Below are 15,534 nucleotides of genomic sequence, written 5' to 3'. Positions count from 1 at the left end.
GTGGTCCTACGCAGATCTCTAGAAAAAGCCACACATTTTTAAAAGTCTTCCACATCAGGAAAAGGGCTGATCCCGCCTGAGGGACACCGGAAGTGTAATACGTTAGGTGAAGGGAACCCCTAAAGAATGTGAATTGAGCTTGGGGAGGGGAACCCCTGCAAGTGTTTGAAAGATCTGAGCCGATCGAGGGAGATCTATGTGAACTTTTGCATTGAACATTTACTTTGAGAGGTCTGAGCCTGATCAAGGGAGGCTGCATGAATTTTTGGTTGAACTGTGAATCCTTGTGTTGAACTGTGACAGAACTTTTTGAACGCCGGAAAAGGGACTTTAGCGTGGAAGGCCAGGCGGGCCTCGATCCACGTTTTGAACTGCTTTGTTTTGAGAACCTGAGCCAGAGTGTGTCATCCTATCTACGGGGGCCGCCTACTCCATGCTGTCCATCGTGGGGAGGAGAGCTGAATCGGCCACCTTGATCCTTTATGTTAGAACACTGTTTTTCCTTTACACCTTGACCCATGCACCCATTTATTGTAATAATATAAGGGCAGGCAATAAGTTTAGTAAAGGCCAGTTTGTTTTGACTGACACAACTAGGACTGTTTTATTTATTATTTGATGGCAGAGCATGCTCCCATCTTTAAAGATAGGGCCAGACAGGAGTTTGTCCAACCCTTTTGCTCAATAAGCACCCTTGAACATTATATCTCTTGTTTCCTTTTTCACGTTTGATACCATGCTTCCCTTACAGTTAGCACTACCAGATCAGTAAGGAGAGGTAGACGCAGAGTTGATGCAGATGTAGGAGGGATTGATCTCTATCTCACAGATACTGCTCGAGTATCCAAAAACAAATGACTAAAGTAGGCAAACAAACCACTGGAGAGAGCTGCTATGTCTGCTCTCTCATCCCCCTACGCCATTAATGCCTCCAGAATGTTTGTGGCAAATGAAATGATGCCAGCAAGAGCACAGTGCCTTATGTGCCTATCAATGTGCACCACCCGAGGGAAAACTGCAATCTTAAGATGGATGTCTAAAGCAACATGTCCATATTATGACAGCTATTTAAAACACTAGACATGAAGAACAGTTATTGGAAAAAGGACCAGGCTATACAATATATCACTTGCGGCACACAAAAAAACAATAACTTTGAAAGAATTATCATACCCGAAGAAAGGGCGAATAGAGTTAGGAGGAGAACCAGGATGCTAGAAAGAGCACAGATGCTTGTATATGGCAAGGTATACACAGCCGAAGGATGGAAAGAAGGAGTAGCGGGGAGCACGGCACATACGCTCTTAACTGTTCCAGTGCGTAAGGTCCAAGAAGAAAATGACAAGTCTCTGAAGGAATCAGAAGCAAGTGCAAAGTTACTGACCTGGGTGGAGAATTAAGCTGGACCAATGCCCATAATACCACTGAAAGGAGCAGCATTATGTTTCCAGAATGACGGGGCAAAGGTTGGAGAAAGCAAGGAATGCAAGAAGACAGTGAAAGTTTCATGCCTGAAAGTGGGGACAGCAGTATCAATGGATAATTTTAGGCCTGCGCACCCAAGGCATACGAGAATTTGCCACCCAACTGGGAATGAATATGCTCACTGGTACACATCAACACGCCAGCATTAGCAGTTCCTCAGAAAGACATCAAAACAGATGAATTTCCTAAAATGGACAGTGCAAGAAGAAAGAAGAGGTCGGTAGAATTAACTAGGTTGAAGAGAGGGAACTGCATATTGTCAGCAATGGAAGACTCTCTGGACGACATACCACCTAAGCACCGATTGTTCAGTAGAACAGAGATGTTCTTCGCATCCGTCATTCCTGCAGTACAGACTTACATAAATACAAAATGGCTCCAGATTAGGAGGTGGTAACTAATGCAAACAATAAACTCAACTGCTAGCGGCTTCAATGCCATAAAAGAAGAGCTCCGAGCAGTAAGGTTGATGACTAGCCAAACGCAGAAACAGAAGAAAGTAAAATTGCCGTGGAACAAGCTTGCAGATGCTTATTACAACTAACCATATGGAGCTACAGGACACAAAAGGAACCTGGAAGGAGCCGAGTACTACTAACCTCTGAAGAAAATAATAGATTATTTATATATATAGGGAAATCATAGAATGACTGTAGTGAATTCACATGAAGCCACAGGCCTCAGAATAAGGGAAGAAGAGGTGCAGACTCTGCAGCGCGAAGCACAGAAGCCAGTGCTCACAGCCAAGGACAAGGGTGGGGGGGGGGAATTCCTGGCTCCTGGGGCAGGGAGCCACCTGTGAAATAACAGAACAAAATCCTCAGTAATTGCAGTCCGAAGAGCTCAGTTTTGCGGTCCTAACCCACGTGACTCAGCCCAGCCAAACAGTGGCCATTTACCCGTGGTGGGAAGAGGTGCTGTTCCCAGTGAAGACAGACAGAATTGATCCATCTTTGTCCATGTGTTGGCAGGCACTCTCTTGGGCTAGGTGGCTATGTCAGTGGCAACAATGGGGACATACAGTCTTTCTCATTACCTTGAAAAGGAACATGGAGCGCTATGAACAGAACAGGGTCCCAGGCCTATCACGAGGCCCAAAACCTGGGGTGGTGTGTGAGGATGCAAGGGCCAATGGTAGTCCTGCGACCCTGCAACAATGTAGTAGATCATTTTTGGGGGCGTTTCATGCAAACCCACCTGACATGGGAAGACCAATCTAACAACCCCAATAGGGGATCTCTATAGGTGGTAGTACATGAGCTACCCAATGGGTTTGGTTCTTCGTTATTTTGGGAAAGGTTGGGAAATGTGACATCATTATGGGATAAAAGCTTGTGACCCGAGCTCAGGAGTTGATTGCTGGAGATTTTGGTATTACCTGTATGACCCTGTCTGTTTAGAAAAATAAAAGACAGTTCTGCTTTGCCCCATGGCTGAGTCCTCTGTCATTGCCAGTGGAGGGTTCGATGGGGCCAGGGTACTCTGCTAAGCTACGATTCTTGTGTTGCGACCCCCCCCCTGGTCCTCTGGCATAGCTTTACACTACCATACCGCAGGCAAGGAATTGCCTCCTGGCATTAGGGCTCATTCTACCAGAGGAGTCTCCACCTCTATGGGTCTACAAAAAGAAAAATGGATGTTCAGGTTGTCCCGGTTGGGATCATTTTTTTCTAACCCTCTGTTGGCTAATTGGCCATTCTTTTCTCAATGGTTTTCCTGTGCAGTGGCTGAGTTTGGGAAAAAAAGGTGGGTACGGGGTGTAGTGACGCAGTATATATACGACATCCGATGTCACGTCTGGAGCCAACGATCGAGCACCGAGTCAAGGTGGATCCACAGCCGAGTCAAGGTCCACTAAGACCCCTGTTGAAGTTTTTTTCCGAGCAGCTGAAGCTGGAAGGGGATTTATATCTAATGAGGAATCTGCGAGAGAGGAATCCATAGAAAGAACATTACGGTAAGTAATTTCGCCTTCTAGAGCAGACAACACACCAGGAGCATTTCATAATTTCAGGAATCAGTAGGTGGAATCATCTTATCCATCAGAAAGAACATTACAGCAGGTGTGTAATTTGTTCTTTAGCTTAACATTTGGAATTTGGAAGTAATGGCTAAATTTACCTTGGGTTCTACTTTCTCTCAGCATTTGTACTTTAAATGTGAGTTTTTCATGGGACATATGTAATTGTGAGGATGTTCATATAATATTTATTATGCTTATTAATAACGCATATTTAACTTCCAATCAAATATGTAATTAAAAGAGAAATGTGTGTCTTATTTTTCAGTAAATACAAAAGATTATATTACTATGCACATTTACATCTACATATTATATAACATGATTCTCAGTACACGTAAGCTACATCAATACATATGTTTGCTGCGATTATTTGAGTTAATACTATTGTCTGATATTATAATTGTAATTGCAGGTAACAAATGAAATTGTTCGTCAGATGATGGAAATGCAAGGAATGTACAACTTGGAGAAGCCCGGAGACTTCACTACTGTTGTTGATGTCCAATTTCTGGCTGCTATGATTCATCCTGGTGGTGGACGTAATGATATTCCTCAGCGTTTAAAGAGGCAGTTTTCTGTTTTTAATTGCACATTGCCATCCAATGCATCAATAGATAAAATATTTGGTATGCTTTTTTCAACTTCTTTTGTTACCCCTTACATGAAATTCCTCGTGTTTTTTAACGAGACATCTTCAACCTGACCCTTCCCATCTGTTTTTTTATTACTAATATTAACTACTTGAATCCAGGATTTCCAGGCTGAATTCCAATTATTCAGTTTTCAACAGTTTTGATCTGTGTTTTCAGAGTTAGCCTTATATGTAATAGGTTATCTGCATCCCTAGCCAACTTCCAGCGAACAACCTCACCCGCTCCATAACTGCTATTGGAGATCATACCTGCATAGAGTTGTGTGAACGTCTGCACTTGCCACACTCGAACCAAGTTGTGGATATGTGGATACTGGCAGGGGCATTGACCAAAGGGAGTTGTGAATGAAGGCAGATGCTGCCCCTGGACATGACGGCAAGCGTTGACATTTGCCACGTTCCTAAGGGGCTGGGAGCAGTAGCATGCATGAGCAACTGAAAAAGATTAGAGCTGAGCAGCCGCCACATATGGAGGGAATAACCCTGGCTGACAAACAGGTGCCACGTAGGTGGCCGGTGCCCAACTTGGGCAAGGTTATGAATGTGAGTGAATGCCAGGCGGGAAAAGGACTGTGACGGTCGGTTAGCCCCAGATCTAGACGGAGACGCAGAGATGCTCACGCACCCCACCTGAAGAGAATACGGAAAGTTAGTGCCTCGCTCCCAGACAGCGAGGCCAATTTAACCAGCCCACTAACAATTCCGAACCTCTGCAAACACCTCTCAAACTCTAACCAAACACAACCACAAGCCTACAAAACAACAATGCTCACAAACTACACTACAACAAAACAAACCACACATAGACCCGCACAACAGCACACAACGGCTACCGACCGTAAAACACCCCAAGCCCAGCCAATGGACTTCCAGGCCGAGTCCGCCAACAGCACATCACTGCCCTCTTGCACTTTTCCAGCTTATCCCCACTATCTCACCCCCACCCGTCCCTTTTTTCAGAGCCGCCAGAGCACCAGGGGACCACACCGGTGGTGATAGTGTGCAGTGCAAATATCCTTTAACATTAACATTAACATCCATAATATCTACTGTTAGATTATTATAATTGTTATTTTATATTTGTTTGCATTACTTGATTACAACTTTTGCAATACATTAAAACAACTGAACTGTATCTCTTAGCAGAAAAAAAAGAGGTGTATGGGTGTATGAACATTGCTGGCAAACATCACCACTGGGCATAGTGTTAATCCTTCCATTTCACCTACCGAAGGATCCTGGTCATGAATACCAATGTGGCTAATACCAATGGGAGCCTTTCCCCGTTCAAAAGAAGCACCCACCAGCCTTCCGAGTCCAGTGATGGCACTTCCTTCAACAATGGACCGAAATAGTTTGTTCTCTCCGAAGTCAACCCTGGGCATAATATCAGAAGATGTTTTAAGGTTTCCACTCGCCCCGCCTACGCACAAAAGCGCCATTGGTTAACTTCTGGGACATTAGATGGCAATCTTCAAGCGATTATTTCATTTGTTGGTAACAGTTTCAGTCTAACCCGAAAAAATTGTTGCCTGAAACGTTTGCTTGGGAACCTGACGAGGTACCTTGGTAGCACACCCAGTTTTTTTGCCTCCAGGGCCAGATCTTGAAACAATTTGTAATTAGGTGCTTCCGAATGAGTGACGATCAAATCAAGCTCCCCCAGCTTAGACTTTACCCTACACAGATTTAATTTCAAGTCCGCTTCGGTGCATTCAATCTCCTTCAACTTATCTCGGTTGATGTTAACCCATTGCTTTAGTGGCCTGTTGGTACCTTCCATAGTTTCCTTATGAATTATCCCAATAGTTGTTATGTGAGAACCCAAAAGGCATTTTCTGAATAGGGCCAACCTCTTCCATTCCACTGTTGCCTTTAATGAAAGGAGGCCATCTCCCTATGCAAAATCTGAATAGGGATAGACGTTAGAACTCTCAAGACCTTCTTCCAGAAGAGGCATTCTAACAGTGGCCAAAGGTTGTTTGGGACTTTCAAGATTGCTTCAGCACCGTATGTCAAAGTAGGGACGACTTTTGATCTATATTAGTCCAGAAAGGGGACCAATGAGAATCGTCCGAATCACCTGTTCACTGCTGTTGCTTAACTTGGCAGTGTTTTCGCTTTCCTTCAGAGCGAATCTTCGACCAGGCTTTCAATGTTACTGTCCAAACCCCCAGATATTTAAATAACGAAACCTGCTTGATTTGCATTTGGCCCAGGTACCACTCCGATTTTTCTTTGAACTTTTAGATTTTTCAAGCACCAGGATCTTTGTCTTTCCTGTGTTTATCTGCAGGTTGTTCTCCTCTATGTAATTCCTCAGTTTGTCCAACTGACGCTGCATATCAACCAGCGTTTGGTCTATTAAGACTAAGTCGTTGGCGTAGTGGAGGTGGCTTAGATGGACCCCGTAAATACGTGGGTGAAAAAACCTTGCTGAGTCCAGTGTTAAGTTGGATATCAGCCAGGAAGAGATTAAAAGGGCCGGTGCCAGTGGACAACCTTGTTTTAGGCCTTTGGAGGTTTTCATCTCTGACAAGAGGCCCGATCTGTTCAGTCTTACTCTCAGGCTGGTGTTTGAGTGCAATGAGATCAAAGGGTCCAAAATTGGCTTTGGCCAGTTCCAATTCGACAGTTTGTTCCACAGACCTGTATGGCCCAACCGGTCGAAGGCCTGGACGAGGTCATCAAAGGCCATGTAGATCCTTGGCTTGCCTTCCCATACCATTCCTTTCAGCATGCTCAACAGTAAGATGTTGACCCCCCTGTGCCAATCCCTCTCACAAAACCAGTCTGGAAGGGATCGTAGTATCCTTAGCTCCTGGACCATTCAGTTAGCCTCATCATAGCATGGAACCAAAGATCTTGCCAATCACGATTAGGCGATAGTTCTCAGGATCTTCCCTTTTGCCCTTCTTCAATATTGGTACCAGCATTGTTTTCCTCCAGGAGTTGGGAATGAAGCAGTCCCGTATGATTCTTTAACAAAGCAGATGAATAAAGGCAGCCCACAGTTCCGGGTTCTGTTTTAAAATTGCATTAGTTAAGCCATCAGGCCCAGGGGTGCGAGAGCTTTTCCACGTTGTTAGTTTCTCCATTATGTCTTCGATACTTTGATATCGTGGGGAATGTACCATGGTATCAACTCTTCAGATTTCCAAGTCTTTTTTCTCTTTATAGAGCCCACTGAAGTGAGCTATCCATGCTTTTTCCTGGATGCAGTTCAGCTGAGGTGAGGTGACATTTTTCGAGCAGGAATTTACCAGGGACCAGAATTTGCTCACTTTCCTCCTACAGATTGCTTTCAGCATGGTTTCGGAGTCGTGCTGATAGATATTTCATCTGTGGAAGCACAGCCAGTTTTTGAAGTGCTTGGCTGCCGTTCTGGTTCTGAGTAAATCATCTGGATGTTTGGAGATTACAGCTCTTCGTTTAATCCTCCTCAGTTCCTTTCTTTTTACAACCAGGAGTGCATCATAGGAGTCTAATGTAGATGTTACTCCTCAAGTAGAGGTGTATAGTCCACTGAATCATCTTTCTCCTGTACCTCTATGATCTAGTGGTTGTTCGCAAATCAGGTTGTGAGAAGTTAGATTGAGTTCCTTGACATTCTTAATCTTGACCCTCTATTGCACTCAGTTACAATTCCTCCAATCTTATTCTGTTACAACCGAGGGCTGCTATCCAGGACATTGACAACAAATTAGGATCTCTGTAAATTGTATCTATCACTTTAAAGGATGTAACGAAGGGTAGCACGTTTCTGGAGACAAGGACATTGGGGGTCATTCCGAGGTTGGAGGTAAGTAACTGTCCTTGCCGGCATGGTGCATGTTGTCTGTGTAGTCACAAGCCCGCTAATAGGGGGCTATTACGACTTGGTAGGCACAAGCTTTGCACCATGCCGGTAAGGGCATTACCGCCATGCCGTAAAAGGCCCCAAAAAAGCCCTTAGCGGCATCATTTATAGCGCAGATTGCACTACCGGCATGAACCAATGCGGCATTAGCGGCCACCGTAAATAAGCGGAACCGGAAGTAGCGTCATCGCACAGGAACGTGAAGGAGCACGGCGGCCATCTTTAAAAACACAATCCATTGCCATCCTCAGCAGCCAAGACCTGTATGATACTGCTGTTGGTGAAATATCATACTCTACAATACAACAATGCCAAAGGCTGTCAAGAAGGGCGCCTCCCGCCAGTGCAAGGATCGCTTCAATGAAGATGAGCTGGCCATGCTAGCTGAGACCCTGCAGGAACATGCTGACATCGTGTTTGCCCAGAGCATGAAGAGGGAGGCCATTATCCGCAAGAAAGAAATCTGGGCACTTGTGGCGCAGAAAGTAAGCGGAGTCGGGAACACCCCACACACTATAAAAGGCTGCAGGAAGCGGTGGGACGACATGCGGCTGCGAGTACGCAACATACTCTCTGCCAACAGGAGCCAGGCAATTGCAACTGGCGGAGGAGCTAGCTCCCCCATAAAGCTGGCCCGATGGAAGGACATCTGTGCTAGCCTGATTGGCATGGAAGGCATAGAAGGTGGAGGAGACATGGAGTGTGGCGCCACAACATCGGCGGATGGAGGTGAGTGTCCTAATAAAAAACTGTAATGCAGAGTCTGATGAAAGTCCACCAATATGTCTGTCCAGAGAGGCAAGCCATGGCCCAACACACACACATTCCCAGCAAATTTGTTGGACGCAGCACAGACACAAGCAGTTGCCTGTAGCAAGGCAATGCCGTACATGACACATACCACACTAAGATGCAAATGGCATAAGTCACACTGCAAGCAGGCCGCAACAAATATGCATGTCACATACCATACGTCTGCCTCAACATGAGTGACCCCGACTTATGCCTGCATCACCCACCCATGTAGCAAGCAACGTGATCATCCAAACTCAAATGCCTATTACCCTCGATTGTGTAGATGATCAATTATACAAATGTATGCATGATGCCTATCAAACCATCACTCATGCCGTCCCTCTCTTCGACCCCCACAGGCTCAGACCATGACAGCGATGCGCAGGACTCACCCCCACAGCAAACCACACCCCGGCAGAGGGCCCGGGATGAGGCCAACAGGCCTTCCACCTCAAAGGGCCAACCCAAGGCCCGCCGTGCACCACCAATCAAACCACCTCAAGTTGCCAGGGCACCGGTGCTGCCAAGGGCCGTTGAGAGTGAAGCGCCAACACCTGTCGCACTGCCACACGAGACAGCTGAGGCTCCACACTCAGATGAGTCCAGTTCGGTTGGGGAGGGGGCAGCCCCAGCACCCCTGGCTGAGGAGGAGGAACAGGAAGAGGTGTGGGTGCCTGTAGAGGACGAATCCTCGGAACATCCCTGAACATCAAGTCCTGCACCATCCCCCCAGATCACATCTCTGGAGTCAGACCATGCACCCAAGGGCTCATGAGCCCCATAGTGGCACCCATCCAGGTCCACCATGACACACAAGCACCCTCCACCTCCACAGGTGTACCAGCAGGGCTGCAGCACCATGAGGAGATGACTGCCCTTGTGTGTCAGTTCGTGGAAGACAATGCCCAGGCAAGGCAGGAGTGGCGGGAAAACCTCGCCTCTCTGGGCAAGACAATTACTGACAACACTGCCTCCCTGGGAGAGATTATTGCAGACAATACTATCCGACGAGGAGGTATCCGCCCTGCGGCAGTTCCTCAGCCGCATTGCCGATGCCATGGAGGCAGAACGTCTGGCACCCCAGTTTGAGCAGGCGGCCACACCATCCTCATCAAGCTCAACCCAGACCAGCCCACTCCGCAGGTCATCGCGCACCCTGCGCCGGCCGGACATGCCGCCACCAGGTCCAGGGAGTGCAAAAAAGTAGACTGGCCAGCCTGATTGTTAGGCAGAATCCTATGCAGTTCCCTTAGGGAGCACTACAGAAGATTAGGACTACAGGTATATGCAATAAATCCCCTTTGGTATCAGTCTGTACCACAAAGATTTAGTTGGTAGCTGTGGCTGAGCAGTCAGACTTAACTCAAGAGGGAGATGAGCAGTCTTCAGGGTTTACACAATAGGACTACAATACTATGCAACAAGGAAACACTGACCAAAGCTGTGTATCAAAAAGAATATATATATTTATTTAACACACTCTTAAATTCAACACACAAATCACTATTATCAAAGCAAGTTAAAACAAGTCAAGAAAAGTATACACAAATCCCTATTTAAATTGTAGACAGTTTGAGCAAGAGTGAAAACTGAGCAAAACGGCACAGTGTAAACCAAGCAGAAATGGCACTCTAACAATTTCTCAAAAGGGAGGGAAAGGACAAGTTATATAGTTTAGACTCGGTAACACACCAGCAACCCTTCCCCAGTAGATTGTGAACAAGTTAGGAAAGGCAGTACTTCAGCATAAGCAATAGGTGAAAACCAAACGAAATGGCACTTCACAATATGAACAAGGGGGAAGAAAAAGGTGGTTACAAGAGTTGGGTGCACCAGCACATTTCTTGTTCAAAAGCAATCTAGAGAAGGCATTTGTAACAGATTTAGTCAGAGTCAATAGGCCTGTGCCAGAGTCAGTGGTACAAGGCAATGTGCCCAGGATCAAACTGTTCTAGTAGCTGCAGTCAAGTCTTTGTTTAACGATTTGAAAAGGCGGTTGCAGAAGGTAAAAGACAATGTTAGACGATAGGGGCGGCCAACCCATTGGGTAGGTAAAGGATTTAAAACACCTTTAGCGATACCCAACGAAACGGGAGGCCTGGCGGGAAAATGTACCTTTGAAGTGGAAGAGGCTCCTGTGGTGGCGGTAGTTTCTGGTAGTTTCTGGTAGTTCCTGCAGTTCGGGAGATACAGCAGTGGAAGAGAGGCTCTCGTCGTGGAGGAAGGTTCGCGTTACTGCACTGCACAGGGATGAAGCCAGCCGCGGTGCTGCCAAAACTAATAAAAAGGTACGCTCCTTTAAATCGCGGTCGTGGTGGACAGGTGCCTGGCTATCCGGTCCCAGAATGCATAGCACTGGTGATTCGACCAAGGCAGGTCCTGGAAGGCGATTGGTGAACTGGTTGGCCCCACCAGCTCAAGGGAAGAAGACTCTTGCAGGCGAAGATCTTCTCGAGTCGTTGGAGAAAAGTGGTGAGGATCTGCAGCAGGGCTTCACCGGTGGTTCAGTTGTTGCAGATGTCTTCAGCTTCTCTCCTCTTCGGGTTTCTGGTTCCAGTGGCGACGACTTGTCCTCCAGTCCTCAGGACCCTGCTTTTATGCAGCAAGACTCCCATTCATACAGCCTAGCTGTCACTCACACAGTGGGGTGGCTCTCCTGGCGGGAGAACCCCCCAGCCTATCAGGGCAGAGTGCGACCTGGGGTTATGTAGGCAACTCTGTCCAGGGTGCCTATTCCCCCTCCCACACATCCTGTCTACCCCAGACTCAGTGGCGCTTGGTGGAGGGCTTCTGTGCAGAAGCCCGCCAAAAGGACGAACAAAGGATCCCCGACCTGGGTTAGGATTTCAGAGAAGGACACGAGAAAGAAATATTATTAAAGTTCTGGCAAAAAAGAAAACACTGGATTAAAGTTAATATTAAAATAAACCAGCGGTATGTTAGAGGCTGTCAGTAAAAGTGGTAGTCTCGAACAAAGGAAAAATCCCATAGGGAAGTATTTGCCGTCGAATATTTATGGTAGTAACCACTGCCACCAGCCAGAAACTTTAGAGAGAGGGACTGGACGGTACCCTCTCGACAATGAACACTAGGAAAAAACTATTAACCCTTTCCAGTACTTCCATAGTAAGATGGTTGTACTGGTTTTGTTCATAAGTATTGACTAGTAAAGTCAATGGGGACTTTACATGCCCTGGGAGACAGTAGTCAGTCCCAGGGTATGGAGTCTATGTTTGGGGGTCACTGTGACACCCCTGTGTTACTGCACTGAGGGTGCTGTGTAACACACATGTTAAAAAGATGATTCCAATGAGGGTGAGAAAAACCCCATAGACCATAAGCACAAAATATAGCCTAAAACACACATCAGCAATCTGTCTAAGAGTGGGAAAAAGAGTCTCACTCTTCGCAGGAGAAAGAAATAAAACCTTCAAATCCAGCAAAGCTGCTAGGGGACTCTATAGGTAAGGGAAATTAGCCTTAGAAGAGACTTCTCCCTAACACTGATGAACGCATTAGACACTTGTTGGGACATGTGTGGGGGAGTTGTGGGGGCAGGGGTAGGGGGGTGAGGGTGTGTGGGGGAGTTGTGGGGGCAGAGGGAGGTGGTGAGGGTGGCGGTGGGTTAGTGCACTTTAGTTATCATTGTAAAATGCAAAACACCCGTTGTGTTAAAAGGAATACTTGAGTGGACATTCATCATCGCGCATGTGTCATTTATTCATATACAGTGCATAGTGTACATGTACCCCCACATCCAGTGCTCTCTGTCCAACTATCATGTCACCCTCTGCAGCCATGTGTGTCAGAAATATTGTGCAATCACTGACTGACGCACAGCACGTCCCTCCTGTGCATCAGCACCACGATGATGTCCAGCCACATCTTCTTCATCCCCTTCATCACCACCAGGTGGTAGCAGTTCAATGTCAGGGGGCTGGGGCACGTTCCGGCAGATACACATATTGTGCAGCATGACACATGCCATGATGATCTTGGCCACCTTCTCATGCCTGTAGAGGAGTGCCCCACCCGACCGGATAAGGCAGCAAAATCTTGCCTTCAGCAGGCCAAAGGTCTGCTCAATGACCACACGGGTATGGGTGTGGGAACGATTGTAGTCCTCCTCACGCCTGTTCTGTGGGTTTCGGACAGGGGTGAGGTGCCACGGCTTCAAGGGATAGCCACTGTCACCTGCATGGGAGGCAACAAAAAGTACATGTCAGTCGAATCATGATGGACAGCTGTACTAGTCACACATGCCTGCAGATTATCGTTGGTCACATGCACATGTCCCTGGTTGTATGCACGCCATTTTCAGGCTCTCAATATGTCCTGTGCCATGGACTAATGGTGTGGGTTGCATCTTCAAGATGATACAGGTGTGCACTGCCGTCTTGTTGCACATGTATCGTGTACGCATACAGCTGTGTTCGTGTCAAATTTGTGATGTGTTCTGTGAGATTTACTTACAGGGAGCGTTGGAAGTAGTCTGTGCAATATTAGGCATTCAGCGCTGATTTTTCACATGGTGACATGCAGCATTCCTGGCGGCCCTGTGACAGACAGTGGATTCCCTTGTTGGTTCAGTTCAATGCAATCCCTGGGATGCTTGTCCTGTGTGGTGATTTGCTGGAGACTGCAACATAGTGCGTATGCACTGCATGTTGCTGGATGGCGTTACGGAGGGTGAGTTTCGCTGATGAGTGGTGCACATGTTGTGGGATGTGGGTTGGTTTACTGATAGTCATGTAGTGATAGGTGTCGACCTTACTTCATTCCTATGGGATTTGGGTGTCATGTACCGTTTGTGATGCTTTGGGGCACAGTGTTCGGTGATGTGCACATTGTGCAGTCACATCAACATTGACAGCATGGTGGTGTGTACATCTCTCCCCCCATTTTAATGCCATGTGCCAGTCAACCAACTTACCAAGCACCTCGTCCAGCATGTCGCTCCATGAAGCGTGGTAGCGTGGAGTTCCACAGGACCATAGAGTCATGAGTTGATCCAGGATATCGGGCACAAAAATGTGTGATCTTGCTGGCGTCACATACCATCTGCACATTGATGGAGTGGTATTGCTTGCGGTTGCGGTACACCACCTCCATGGCATGCAGGACCACCAACTCCACGTGGGTGCAGTTGAGGGCACCTACACAATTTGGCATGCCTGCCAGTGCATGGAAGCAAACATTTATATCAAATATCTCCTGGGGAGGCCGTGGTAGGGATAGGTAGTCCCTTATGTGCTTGAGGAGGGCATACAGCACCTGGTTCAGAATGCAAGAAAATAAGGGTTGTGATATGCCATGCATGTGCCCCACTGTGTGCTGGTAGGAGTGGAGCACAGACACTACCTTCAATAGAGGGGGGATGGTGTCCCGGTCCAGATGGTACAGGGTGTGGGTCTGCTCAGGGGTTAGGTTGAAAGGACTGGCTCTGATGCGAGGGATTGGGGGCTGTCTGCATGGTAACGCTGGCTGCACTTGTGGGGCATGCTGGGCCTGTCTCACCCTCCTTCTCCTCCTGCGTCTCCTCTGTGGTGCCGGTTGTTGTTGTTGTTGTTGCTGGTGTGGCAATGCAAGCATGTCCTCCAGCTCCAGTATTGCTCAACTATTGGAATCATATTGTCGTGGGAGGGGGTGTGGTGTGTGGGTGTGCTCCTTTTGTACTGGGCAAGACTCCATTTCCTCCACCGGTGCATATTGTGTGCAGCTGTGGCAGTTGGGAACAATGCACATGGCATTTTACGGTTGGTTCGCAATGCCGCCATTGCCGGCATGCCAGTATCGCCTATTTGTGCCTTCATGATGCTGGTATTTGCTTGTCCACCTACCTTGTGATTTCCTCGAATTTACGACATGCCGGTATTGCCGGTATGATGGGCCGTGTGCCCACGCTCATGCTGCTATTAGAGGTACTGTTAATTACGGTACCGCTAATAGCGGTGTACCAGGTCCGAATAGGCTGGAGGCATATGCGATGCCCGTAATCCTTTAACGGCATCGTTTTCCCATTATCTCCAACCTCCGAACGACCCCCATAATCTATGACAGCCTCTTGTCCTTCTCTCGACCAGGTTACATGCAGGGGGACGTCCTCCAACATTTGGTCATTCAGCATGTGCATATACCTTGATGTGATGCCATAAGGGATTGCCACAAGACCCCTCTTGACGCTGAGGTATTTCGCTGTACGCACCTTTTTACGGTGGGGTCCCTCAACAACACCTGGCATTTAGATCGCCACATAGGTTGTTTTTGGCAATGTCGTAGTTGGTATATGTGTCGCCTAACAGGGACGCTGCCAAGTGCTGGAAGACTTTGTTCGAAAGGACCCTCGGGTTTCAGTATAAATGTATGATTGCCAGGCGAAGTACCTTAACCTGGCTTTGCTCATCCCTCGATGAAAGCCACCCCACTATGATTTCTTGGGCCAACAAGTTGAACAATGCCACCTTCATTAAGTTAAGGCTGCTTCCTGACTTAGTTGCTATTAGGAGACCAGATGTTGGTCTATCTTTGAGGCCTTTTGTGGCAGGGCTTAGGGTTATATTGTATCCATTCAAGCTTGGCCTCTGATGCAGCCAAGTCTCTTGGAGACACAAAAGTTTGCAATCCCCTAAATTTACGTCACTCTTTGTCATAAGGTGTCTGAAACCCCTTATATTCCACAAAGTCATCCTTAGTTGTTGTGGGGGCCTACTTGGGTGGCTA

General features: G+C 47.2%; 1 protein-coding gene across 1 annotated transcript in view; it reads left to right on the top strand.

The window, feature by feature from the left end:
- DNAH8 (dynein axonemal heavy chain 8) overlaps positions 1-15,534 on the top strand; it is an 8,835,797-nt gene that overhangs the window by 6,151,132 nt on the left and 2,669,131 nt on the right. Inside the window, exon 57 of the mRNA XM_069608756.1 lies at positions 3,921-4,134. Coding sequence (XP_069464857.1) covers positions 3,921-4,134 — 214 coding nt within the window. The remainder of the gene's footprint in view (positions 1-3,920; positions 4,135-15,534) is intronic.

Source organism: Ambystoma mexicanum, chromosome 4q (genome assembly GCF_040938575.1).
Source record: "Ambystoma mexicanum isolate Mex_15411 chromosome 4q, UKY_AmexF1_1, whole genome shotgun sequence".
Lineage (NCBI taxonomy): Eukaryota > Metazoa > Chordata > Amphibia > Caudata > Ambystomatidae > Ambystoma > Ambystoma mexicanum.
This window is presented reverse-complemented; position numbering and strand designations above follow the sequence as displayed.